At 44.0% G+C, this 12,747-nt stretch overlaps 2 protein-coding genes across 4 annotated transcripts in view; both read right to left on the minus strand.

Moving 5' to 3' along the window:
• The window catches only part of SLC6A14 (solute carrier family 6 member 14), a 68,732-nt gene that overhangs the window by 44,238 nt on the left and 11,747 nt on the right, over positions 1-12,747 (minus strand). The window contains exon 1 of one of the 2 annotated variants that reach the window (XM_054075128.1): positions 11,735-11,870. The exons of the other annotated variant lie outside the window; for it this stretch is intronic. The gene's annotated coding sequence lies outside the window, so the exon portion shown is untranslated. Of the gene's footprint in view, positions 1-11,734; positions 11,871-12,747 lie in introns of those variants that run through there. 2 annotated transcript variants of the gene reach the window in all.
• Positions 8,723-11,874, minus strand: AGTR2 (angiotensin II receptor type 2). 2 transcript variants are annotated; one of them, XM_054075135.1, is made up of 3 exons: positions 11,735-11,874; positions 10,959-11,038; positions 8,723-10,037 (listed from the first exon to the last, which is right to left on the minus strand). In XM_054075135.1, exon 3 carries the CDS (start codon positions 9,964-9,966, stop codon positions 8,848-8,850), a length of 1,119 nt encoding a protein of 372 aa, XP_053931110.1. In that variant the 5' UTR covers positions 9,967-10,037; positions 10,959-11,038; positions 11,735-11,874; the 3' UTR covers positions 8,723-8,847. The 2 variants fall into 2 exon arrangements, with proteins under 2 accessions (XP_053931110.1, XP_009564265.2); XM_009565970.2 differs by lacking the exon at positions 10,959-11,038 and having other exon boundaries at positions 11,735-11,870.

Here is a 12,747-nt window from a genome sequence, read left to right on the forward strand (position 1 = left end):
CTTAGATAGAATCTTACTCTGTCTTCTGTTTTGCCCTTTACTTCTAAGTAGATTTTTTTGAGAAGTCATATACAGCAGAATGCTACTCTTATCATAGCTACATAAGAAATGAAACAGACTCTTTCTTCTTCTAAAAAAGGTCCGATAAGTGAGATACAAAAAAAGCAACTAGAACCTCACCCCCCCTTAAGGCAAAGCTCCGCTAGTGTGTTGTCTTGCTACCAAGTGGACTGCAAAAGCAGAAAACTGTGATGAATCATGGAGCATTTAAAGGACTTTCATGGATGGTAAAAAACCTAATGGGATTGAGGTTTTAACATAGAGACCAGCACGTAATAGTTTAATTGGAGCATTTAGCTTTCTTGAAGAGGCTAATGAGGAAATGAGGTATTGCCTACAGCAAGAGAGCACTCTGGCAAAATGGCTTCAGGACAGGGGTTCTTAATTTACCTTTATTTCCCAACCACAGAAAGCACAATCACTTTATTGCAAAATCACTGTACTTCTGCAGGATAATCTTCGTGCTAAACAAATGCCTGCAAGCATGTTCAGCCTTTAGAGCAGTATGTGCTGTTACGTGAGGTCGTATGAGGAAATAAATCATGTTTGCCATGGTGTGGCTGAACAGCAACTCCCTCCATCAATAGAAATGGGATTAATTTGTTTACAGAGCAGGTAAATGCTTCATGCCAGGCATAGAACAAAGACTGCAGCCTGTAGAGCCGCTCAATGAAGAGCCAGCACAAGGGTGATCTACAACAGGTTGCTTTTTGTGGGAATCATATGGACACACTCATGAAGAACAAAATAACTAGTGACTACTTTTGGTCACACATAGAATCCTTTGCCCTGCGGTGGTGCTGTACCTCCGACTTAGCTCCACTGCTTCTTGAACTGGTGACAGGCAGGGTTTAAGACAGCAATGAAGCTGAAGACAGATTTCCTCTGTATGCTCCCATTAAACATTGGGTCTATAAAAAGCTGGAAAACACAAAGGGAGCAAGGGCAGAGGAAATGCTCTGTATGACAGCTGTAGATAGTAAGTGCCAGCTTTACACTACTTTATTGTGAGCTCTTCGGGGAGGATGGTAAATGTTACTGAATTTACTGTTATATTTTCAGCTGCTCTAACATACGTATCTGCAGTAATGTAATGAGACAAAGATTATAGGACAGGCACACGTGGCAACATGAACACAGCAAAGATTTATGACAGGTTCCACAGTAGGAGGGAGCTCTGGGAACAACCTCAATTCTTCTTGTGTTCCCAACTGCATCCAGCTTGGTTCACTGAGCTTCGTGTTGCCAGTGCTCCAATGCACCAGAGCAAATCTTCAGTGCTATCACCTGCTCTGCAACCCAAGGAAACCCTGTGAACATTCCTAAGTAATTATTAAGAGATTTTCAATAGCCCCTCATGCTGAATACACCCTGTTCATTCCACACGAATTTCTGACATTTTTTTCAAATGGTAGATATTTTTTTTCTCAATGGTATGCCTTGGAAGAGTCTTGCTTAACCCGAGTGCTGTCTTAGCAATCGATAAAAATATAATATTCCACCTAGCTTGGGTATAGATGAAATCTGCCCCTGCCTTCAACATGGTCTGCTCTGGGTAAACTTGGAGAGGAATCAGTTACGGTGTAGTCCAACATTAAAAACTTTTCCAAGTCTCCTTTACCTGTTTGCATCTCCAGTTCATTCTAGAGAGCATTACCTGCAAAGCATCAAATATCATCAGAAAAGTAGCTAGAAAAGCAACTAGCTGTGTTCTAGTTCAGACCCATGCTGGACTCAGAGCTGAAGAAATAAACATTCCTGACACTTCTGGGTAATTTCTTTTTGGGGTATTCCAGTGGGTTAAAGAAAGATATGTTGGCATTCCTGTGGGGGATGAAGATCAAAATGAAGTGAGATGAAAGACTGCCAGATTCCAGGCAGAGTGCCAGTGGCATCCGCAGGGCTCTCCCTAGTTAATACAGCACATTCGGTTACATAGTCTGAAGTCTTTTTTTCTGGACTTGTCCTTGAAAGCAACCCTCTTGTGTTGTTTCCTGTATCACAAAAGCTCAGGTGTTCCCAACTGCAGCAGTCTATTACCACAGATTTGAAAGAGAAACCGATCTTTTTACTATTAAACATGTCAATTACATTACAATGTCTATTTTGATCTAAAAGTATGTTCTTAAGGAAACCTTTGTCAAACGTATTTACAGCACATTAAATTGCACATGGAGGAATCCTCTTCCAAAGAAGCACAAGCACTTTGAAGAACAAATTCTGCACAGCATACACATCTGAAAGGAGATGGTGTATACAATAAAGCAAGGACGTTCAGCACTTCATGATAAAAAAGGATTCATTGTGCTCTAAATCCCTGGAGTTCACAACAGGAGCGAATTGCATAGAGAGCCAAACTGCTGTCCTTACTTTTTGAAACCTCGCTGAGGTCAATGAAGGTGTTGGCAGAGTAAGATGTTAGCACCATGAGGGTTATGACATTTATTTCATCATGTGTAAAACTCTTTAGAGCTCTTACCAGAGCAAATAAAAAATAGAGAGTGATACTGCTCAGCCTCTGCAAAGAAAACCTAAAATGTTCCCCTGCAAGTGAAGACCCTAAACAGTTGCATGCCACGTAAATATCATCTCATCAAAGATTTTCGGAAGCAGCAGACTTTAAGACTACAGATGAAGTGCTTTATTTTCTCTAGAGGCAATGGTACTCGCTACATCTTTCCTACTTTGTCATGACACAGCTGGGTGCCTAACACATGGTGTATTCATAAATTTCACTTTCCTGTCATTGCGAAAGAGCTGCATGTTTGGACGCTGTCCTAATGCTTAATGCAGATGTTTTGCTGTGCTGTGCATTGTGTATGGCACTGCAGCCCAGCTAGTGGGGCACCCCAAAGAGCCTGGGGCAGGGATGGCAGTGCCCGATGGCTCCCCAGAGCACAGCCTCAGGGTTCACATGCCCACTGCCCACATGTTGTCGTGCACCAAAGCACAAAGGGGCACGTTTAGGGCACAGACAAGTTGTTTCAGAGTTTAGCCCAATGTTTCTGGCACAGCAAACACCTTTACATGTATGTACTTCCTCCAAGATGAATGAACTGCCTCTGAGGCAGATAGCTTCAGAGTACAACCTCAGAGGCATCCCTAGGGAATGCAGAAGACATTGTTAAATCAGCAATAATAATGTGCTGCTTCTTTTTCTTTACAGATATATTATATGATTGTGACATCTTTCCATTTCAATTTTTTCAAGTTTCTCCAGGTTCTCCCATACATCATTCAACAGTAGTTGTATACCAATAAATCTCTGTCTAAATGCGTTTAATGATTATACCATTTTCCTTCCTGCTAGAAAGGCTTCTTACATTTGTTAGAGAATTGGCTTGATTCTTAGAGACAGCCTCATCCTCTGTTTCATTTTATCCATCCATCATGACGACTTGGTAGCTGCGTTGGATAGGTCCCATTTGCACTGTTGCAGTTCATTGGGTTAAGTACTGTTGATTTTCTTATTTGCTGTAGAAACAATAAAATATTTACAACCTCAAAGCTAAAACTCACACTGGATCCTGGCTTCCAATAACTGTTTGTCTTACAGACGTGGAGCAGACCTTCAAGACTTATGTTTGCTTACACTGAAAAGCTACTGATTGTCAATGGGGAGAGTGGGTTAGTTCAGATGTATCTCACAGCAAGGAAATTAATGTCGTGACCTTCACCCACTTCATATTACTCTGCTTTGTAAAATGTTTTGAGGATTAACAGACTTCTATTTGAAGCTTATAGTGTCAAATTCAGACTCTCGGCTGAAGAGGAAGTGGTAAGTAAACATTTGAAAGAGGCAGTGAGAGAGGCTGGCTTGCTCCCTCTCTGAGGGCTCTCCACTCCAAGACCAAAGTTCAGAAACTTCTTAGCCAGGCCTGCGCAATCCCTTGTTGGATTCTTGCCACACATCACTTCCAGTGGCAGAGAGAGAGCAAAGCCATAAAAGCTTCTCTTGGAAGCTGGAGTTACATCACCATCTATGGTCTTTGACAGAGGTAAGGGCTGACATTTGAAGCAGGCAGGACTACAGCTTGGGCACAGAGAGGGAGCAAGGGAAGCATGGACGTATGGATTGATGGATGGATGGATGGATGGATGGATGGATGGATGGATGGATGTCTTATGTGTTATCAAGGACAGGACTCTTGTGGGGAGGTGCCTCTGGGCTTCCCATGTGAAAAAGGCATAGCCCTCTCCTGGTTCCTATCCTCGCTTCCCACAGCAGGAGGTGTGCCCCCATTGAAACACCGTCCCAGCACTGCACAGCCCTGTTTCCCAGCGGCAGGAAAGCTGAGGGCACCACAATACTGCAAAGTGCAACTACAGATGTGGAAGTTCTGGTGTGGGAAATGGTCTGCAAAATCCTTATTAGGTGAGGCGAGCGCACACAGGCTTGCTGTTGGCAGCTGGGTACTTCACAAAGGCATAACTTTAACCGCGTGCACAAACCTGCTGCTTTCCACGAACAAATCTCAATATTTACTCAGGTTTTCTTTCTTCTTTTTTTTTCCTTTCCTCTTTTGATTCGAATGAAACCTAGCAAACAGGGGGATGACATTGGCTCTCATCCAGGTACCTCACTGGATGCTCTGCCGTGTTTACCAGGTGATCAGCTGGCCACTGCGCCCAGACCCGAGGATACGAGGATACGTGATGCTGAAGATAGCAGCCCTGGGCTCCTTCTGCAAATATGCATCTGATAAGAAAAAGCCATAGGAGATTCACAAACCCTTCCCGTCACACCCTATCAGCCAGAGCAAAAAGCCCATCTCTGTTGCACTCAGCTAGATCCCACAGCAGGCAGATGTGAGGAAGGCACATCCCAGGAGTTGCTGAATGGAGCAGCCCTTCCCAACAACAGCAGTCCTTTCCCTCCAAGGTTGAGGAGATTTGAGATGGGAGCAGCAAGTCTGCTAGCACGGAAGAAAGGCTGCCAGACCACCTCCGTCCTCACGCTTCATGTTTCCTGTGTTCCTGCCAGGACCACTCAAATACAGCATCCGAAAGTCCTCATTTTCATGAGGAAACGTGAGTAGTTCACTTGCTCTATGGCACCTCCTCACCCTGCAGCCAGGACATAAGGAATGCGTCGTGAAGGACAGCCAAGTTGTGGCAGTCAGGGGCAAAGTGATAAGATGATATTCTTGCCCAAAATCTGGCCTGAGGAATAGGATAAGGGTACTGAGTGAGTGCCAGAACAGGCTCAGGCTGTGTGGAATTCTCGGGAAGAACATGCTGTACCAAACATTTCTTATTCTATATCTTACACAAACAAACCATTTAGCTCACCACCCAGTGCTAGCTCATACTAATAAATGCCAGCAACTTTCTCTGCTTCACATACTGAAGTTGCGTATTGAAGTCAGCTGAGGGACACACACAGGATGCTCAGTTTGGACTGAGCCTCATTCTGTGATTCATTTAAGCTGAGAGTAATCAACCACAGTTAAAGAAAGCTGCAAACAGCATTTGCTATACAAGCACGACAGAGACTGATTGACCCTTGTAGGAAACTATCCCTTCCACCTCTCTTCGGGGAAAGACTCGCTGACAGGTCCAGAAGTGCTCCAGGACATTCTGCTCTCCAAAGAAATCCTGCTACAACCGCATTCAGCTTTTTGGTGGAAACCCACTAGCATTTCCACCCGATAGATCACAACACATCCCTTCCACAGCAGGCTTTCCTCTCCACATCGATTGCACCACGACAGGGCAGAGTGAGTGCAGCCCCAGCCAAAATCCAGCTGTTGCTCATAAATTCATCCTACCATACTTGCAGAATGAGCAAGACTCTGAGCAACCACACACACTCCCAATGTCCCTGCCAAAACTGTGTGAATCTCTCTAGGGCACAATCTCAGGGCAGGTGCATGGGGCTGCGGGATAGCAAGACTGGCCTGAGCAGGGCTCCCAGCTTGCACACTCTGCCAAAGGGCTGCAGGGCTCATGCCTTGGACAGGCTGCTTGCATTTTCCTACAAGTGCCTAAGGGAACATGCAGTTTGCAAAGGACAAGGATGGGAGCAGGAATTGGGGTCTCATAGAGAGTGGCTGTAGCTTTGTACAACTATTAGAATCATTCACAAACATCAGCAAAATGTTCTCTTGAAAGAAAAAAAGTAGATTCTAAATTTGCAAGAAAAAAAAAACCTGCTTAAATTTTTATCTGCATTCTTTTGCAGAAAATCCTGAAAAAATAAGCACAACATGCTGAAACTGTGAAAAAGCCCCACATTTTTCCTTTCAAAAATGCCTGAAAAATCCAATGAGAAACTTGAGCATGATGGAAGAAATTCATAGAGCTCAACATTATTCAGTTTGTTCTAAAAATAAAGCAAAACCCTTGATACAGCATCTCCCCCACTTCCGTCTCAGGTTCTTCTCCAGACAGCATTTTTTGGATGTTTGTTTAACCGCACTACTCAAATTCATGACCTATTAGAGATACAAGGCAGATCTGGAAAACAGGAATGTCACACTGCCAAGCTCTTAAGGTCACCTGGTTTGTCGCTCTTGCGGAATATGACCTGCAGGGTAGACTTCTTTTGAAACTGCATTTTAAAAGAAGGAATTTTCCTCTCCTCTGAGTTTTGCCTCCCATTTAATATTCTTTTATTTTGTTGATTCCTTGTTTGTAGGAGAGTAACATTGAGTGCAGCTGCCTCAGCCCTGGCCAGTTGCAGCAGCGCGAGATGTCGCATGGCTGCTCTCTCCTTAGGAAAGTTTTGTCCTCATTTTCTCTCACGTGTAAATGCAACTGGAGCTGTCTTTCAGATTCCTGTAGTATTTCCCTAAATGCGTACCAGGCAGAAGGCACGATATTGTTAAAAACTGATCTTTCTGAACACGTCCAAACTGACGGGTAGAAAGTTTCCAGACTGTGCTTGTGCTTGGAGGGGTACAGCTGAAACACAGGTACCGCTGCTCTCAGACGGTGTGGTTTAGCTTTTGTTTTGATACTACAAAGATGCCAATTAATGGCACGATTGTGTTCATTACTGACCTGTGTTGCAGCAAAGGTAAAAAGCCTCCACAGCCTCTTATTACTCCTCTGAGCCTGCCGCTTTGAACACCTGGTAATTTTCTTAGTATGATGATTTGTTTTGCTCTAGCATGACTGTGTTGTTGTGCTCATTGCTAAGCAATTAACAGTTTGTCCTTCCAGAAATATCCGACGCCCAGATGCTATTAACTTCTCGGAACATTTTCAACAAAAACATTCCAAGGGAGGCATATTAGCAGCTCTTCCCCTTTCTGGGACAAGTAGCTCTCCAGCTACATAGCCCATTACAGAACACCAGACCAGGACAGGGAGATGTGGTTAGTTGTAGTCAAGCCCCCACACTTCGCTAAGTTCTGCACAAACTTTTCACCTCTATCACTCTGAGATGGGCACATTTCTTGCATAATTTGATTTTAACAGGCATCAGTGAAGAAATTTACACCCACCCTAACAGGTTCTCAAGCTTCTAGGCACCAGTCAGTGCTGGGACTTCCAGGGAGGACAGACCATACTCCAGGTTATCCAATGGACAGGTATAATTTCTGGCCTATGGACCTAAAATTGCTAATGCAAGCCTTAAGAGTAATTTGGCAGAGAGGATTCCCTGAAGTTAACAATCTTTTGGTCACCCTGGGTCACCCAGCTTGGGGGCAACCTGCTGGCAAATGGAGCAAGTTGTTAACAGATCCCTTTGTCAGACTAAGTGTACCAAACATGATCCTTTCTGAAGGGGCCAAGAGGACCAGTATCTCTCCAGCGAAAAGAAAAGTTCAAGCAATCATCAAAAGCGAACTCAAAATAGAGTAAGTATAGCCAAATACTTCCCCTCTCCCCTCTTTCATTTGTTTACAAATGAGTACACTCCCATACTGAGATGTGGGTAAGTCTTAGCGGTCACACTGTAGTTTCGTTTCTGGATGTTAAGACAGAGTCACTTAGGCTTGCTGTACACAGTACCCCAAAATTACAGTAATAATCTGCATTTTAAACGCAAAAAGCCAAGACAATCAGCAAGTTCTTTCCAAAAAGGCTGCTGGAAAGTGTGTGGGGGACAGCCCACCTACACAGCAGTGTGACACAGCACGTTCAGTTCCTGAGGCTTTAGTGTTAAAGGTGACCATGCTGAATCAAGACAGAGGACCATCTGTGGCCTCTGAACTTGTTACCCGCTATGAGAAAGGTATAGAAATACGCATGTGGTTTTACTTTCCCCTTAGAATACTCTCCTGCCTCTGGCAGTTTGCAGAACCATGTCTACATCTGTTCTCAGAATCCGAGGCCTAAGCGAGCAGGAGGTATATTTGATGCATTTTACATAACAAATTTGTAGCTGTATGTTTAAAAGTATAATATTTATATGTAAAATATGGACCAAAATATTTTCTTATAGATAAGTACAGAAGTACCTGCACTGCATTTACACATTTTTTACTGAGAATCTCTTGTAGAAAATCAGGTTAAAGCGTAATACTCAACACCTACACAACGGTGTATTCTGTCTTTTAGTGTCACACTAAACACTCACCTGATCCCAGCCTCACACACGCTTATATTTACAACGACACCAATATATTTATTTGCCAGAATCTTCCTTCTATGTAAAACTCAAGTGTTTATTGTGAAAAGAAAGGAAGAATAAATCCCCATGTATGAGAAGAACAGATTCTCCTTCAAACAGCTGGTGAGTGAACGGGCACGAAATGAAGAGAATAGCACAGAAGAGCATCACCACTACAGGAACAGCCAGCTACACTGACATCACCCCACATCATGCCCCAGTGCCTACAGCAAGAAGTCCGGCCTCCTTTCCCTGCCCAAGGGGGTCTCAGCATCTCTGAAGCAGCTCCCTTTCCTCAAAGAAGAGCTCTCTTGATAGCTGTTGAACTGATAAACTCGTCGCTTAAACAAGTGATGGAGCTTCTCCTGGAACTGGTTCCCAATAAAGCAGTACAGGAAAGGGTTGATGCAGCTGTTGGCAAATGCCATGCAGATGCCAAACGGCAGCGTTGCGTCAATGATCCCAGTCACGTCACAGTTGTTAATGATGTTCATACGAGCCAAGGCATCCAAAAATGTTAATATGTGGAATAGGAGCCAGGAGATTAAGAAGGCCACAACAACAGCAGCCACCAGCTTTAGCACTTTATCCCTTTTCTGCTTGTTTTTCCCAAACTCCTGTGCTTTGAGCAAATGCCTCCTGATCCAGATGTAACACGTGGTGATCACTGTCAAGGGGATGAAGAATCCAAGTGCATTTTTCAAGAAAGCTGTTGCCACAGACCATTTTGCATAATTCTCATGGGGAAAGGCCATAATGCAAGCATTGACCCCCAAGCTTTCAACGTAGTGAGTGTCACGAAAATAAAAAGTTGGGAGGGAGGACAAACAAGCAAGACCCCACACAATCAATGCTATAAAATATGCTTGTTGTGGGGTTCTTCTTTGAGAGCGAATAGGATGGACAATAGCATGGTACCGGTCCACACTCATGCACGTGATGAAAAATATACTTGCAAACATGTTCAAGCACAGGACAGAACTGGAGATTTTGCACATGAGAGACCCAAAGAGCCAGTTGTACCTCTGTGAGTAGTAGGTAGCCCAGAAGGGAAGGGTGGCGAGGCACAGCAAATCCGCCACGGCCAGGTTGAAAATGTAGATATTAGCAACTGTCTTGGGGCCACTGTGACGACAAAGAACCACAACCACCACACTGTTGCCAACTAACCCCAAAACAAAAATCACAGAAAAGAGTGCTGGAATGAGTGAAAACTGATAATCTGAAGAGGTAAGTGGGCAGGGAGGAGGCAAGCGCAATGCAGCTGATGAATTTGTCAGTGCTGTATAGAGGACTTGGAGAGCTTCTCTGGTGGTGACAACCAGGGAGTAGTTGCTCTGCATGTTGGCGCGGATGGAAAGGGAGGTTCTGCAGGAAATTCATGTGCTAGCAGCGCTTTTCTATCTCCACTCACCTGCAGATCAGAAATTATGCATTAGACTTGCACTTGCAGCCATCTTAGTCTGGAAGCACACAGTCACAATAAAATAAAACCCATTAAAACATATCAGTAAGCTGAGTGCTGAAATACCAAGCAACTCTGTTGGACTCTATTCCTCCATCCCACTAACAAGACACAATTAGCCCTAGGGAGGTCACAGCACTTTTTAATTAGCCTGGCAGAGAAGCGAGCGACTGGGTTTTATCTGTGACTACAGATGGTGCTTTCTATGGCCAGCAGAGCAGAAAGATGATTGACTCAGGAGCTGGATATACTTCGGGAACTTCTGCTACCAAAGGCAGCACTCAAGCTCCTCATGATCCTTTTCTCAGCCTTCTCATACTATTTCCAGCACTCTGCACAGTTAAAATAAAGTAGAAAGGCAGCACTCGCCAGTGAGAATCAGATATATTGCACCTGAGAGTCTCCTGAGACTTCACATGCACGAAAGCAGCCTTTTAACAAGGCTATTAGGAAAGCAAGCTTTGACTTTTTTTTTAGTTCACAGGACTGGACAAAAAGACACTGGGGGGTCTTTGCAAAACTTCATTTTCTGTCTGAGTCCTTCTCAAAGCAAACTGGCACCTCCTGCCCTCATGACAGCTTTTAATCAGAAGAGTAAAAGAAATATTTTCAACATAGATGCACGCAATAGCAAGTCAAGTTATCAGTCCTTGCAGACATTGGATTTAACAGCAGTATTTGCCACTCATTTTGATAGATCAGGACTGGGTTTCAGTAGGGGAAACTGTAGCTACAAAACGGCTGAAATAGGAGAGTGACTCGACAGGTTTGTCTTTGTTCCAGTTCAACAGTTTGTGTCTGTACTCTGAGCAGGGCATTTTTTAAAGTCTGAGACTTTGTCAATAAAGAAGATATACCTAAATATTTTACCTAAATAATAGAAAGAGACAATTCCTTTTTAATGAAGTCCGTATAGAACCAGTGAGGCATTTAGGAATTCTCAAGAGGCCCTAAAAACAAAAGAAATTTTGAGCAAGACAAGACAAGAGAGTTGGGTAATGATCTCTCATTTAACAGAAGGTTACTGATAATTTCAAATATGTTTTTCTGTATTAACAGTTTAATGTACCATAGCTTATAATTTGCTCAATGCAAAATATGCAAAATGCTACTTTTTGATAAAAATTTAATTTTAATTCTAGAGTCTCAATAATGAAAATTCAACAAGAGAATATTAATGCATGTTTGTTCAGAGTGCCGGTATTTAAAGTCCCAAATACTGCATCACAAGCCCATGTTCTGTTGTCAAACAGGTCTTAAACCACAGTGAAGTTTTATGTTTGGGGACAACAAAGATTCAGGAGAGGGTCTGGAACCCCACTTCACCCTTAACTCCAAAGCCCTAAGCCCCTCACTCTAACCTGCAGAAGCTGAAATCTCAGAACTAGTCATAAAGTGTTACATATCTGACTTACTCCTAATAGAGGGACCACACCATAAATAATTTTAGCTACATTACTGAGAACAAGGTTTCATTGACAAACACGCTCCCCCCTCTGCACATGAACAATCGGTAACTTAGAATCTGCTTCTGAACTAGACATTCCTACTATTTCTTAAGACACAATGAGGCATTTTATCACGAATTGAACGAAATAAATGGAAAGAAATGGAAATTATGTTCTAACAGTGGATAGAAAACATACCTCTCAAACCCCACATTCGTCTGGATGTAGCTCTAGAATCACATGCTCCTTTTTTTCGTTTTTCCTTCTAGTGAGTATCACAACCAGCAATCTGCTGTCTCTCATATCTTCCGTTTTCCCACTGGGAGGCTTTAACCTACATAACTTCAGAACTGAAGCACAAGCGCCTGCCAGCTTCTTTTCCTTTTGGAAGCAAAACAGTTTGAGAACCCCCCATTCCAAGGCAATGTGAGCACATGCAGTACATCAGGAGAGAGGAACAAGACAACAAGAGAAAAGAAAAGCAAGCGAGCAGGACAAAGTAAATCCACACAAATACCTCTGTGGGTTTCTACCGCAGCTCTTGGACCAGGAGGAGACACCCACGTGCAGCCCCCTTCTGCCCCCAGGTGTACATGCAACATGTGTTAGCTTCCATGCAGGAATTAATGCAACTCGGAGGGCAGAGGGACTCCCATGCACTCTAGAATCCCAGCATTTGCTGACAGCTGAGAGTGGAATAGCCTCTTTGTCCTGGCAGAGCTGACCATAGCGTGAATACACAGAGAGAGAAAGCAGAGGAACATCACCGCGTTCACACTGACATTGCCTGTGTAAGGGAGCTGATCCTGTCTCCCAGTTAGTAGGACAGGAAAGCCACTGCCTAAGTCCTTGCGAAGACACACACGCTGCTCAGACTGAGGAGGGCAGCAGGACAAATCCACGTGGCAGAGAGCAGGCTTGGCTCTAAGGCTGCACTGGAGTAGCACATGACCAAAGCGAGCAGATCAGCAAGCCTGCACGCTCACGCCGACTTCCCATTCACACGAAACTGAGTTCTTGCACCTGCTTCTTCCTCGTGTCACACACACTGCCTGGCCTCTGCCTGCTCTGAGGGGGCTGCTTGAGGATAAGCGCTGGGGCAAAATGAGCATCTGTAAGCCTTAAACATTTTGGCCTGACACCCTGAGCGTGATCTCAGCAGCTGCAGCTCATCTGCTGGGGACACGTGTGCTGTGCTCCCCAGGCAAGGC

Source organism: Cuculus canorus, chromosome 10 (genome assembly GCF_017976375.1).
Source record: "Cuculus canorus isolate bCucCan1 chromosome 10, bCucCan1.pri, whole genome shotgun sequence".
In the NCBI taxonomy this organism is placed as follows: Eukaryota; Metazoa; Chordata; class Aves; order Cuculiformes; family Cuculidae; genus Cuculus; species Cuculus canorus.

What these genes read in the sequence shown, in the direction of transcription:
- AGTR2 (XM_054075135.1), bottom strand. Translation starts at nt 9,966, where the DNA reads ATGCAGAGCAACTACTCCCTGGTTGTCACCACCAGAGAAGCTCTCCAA.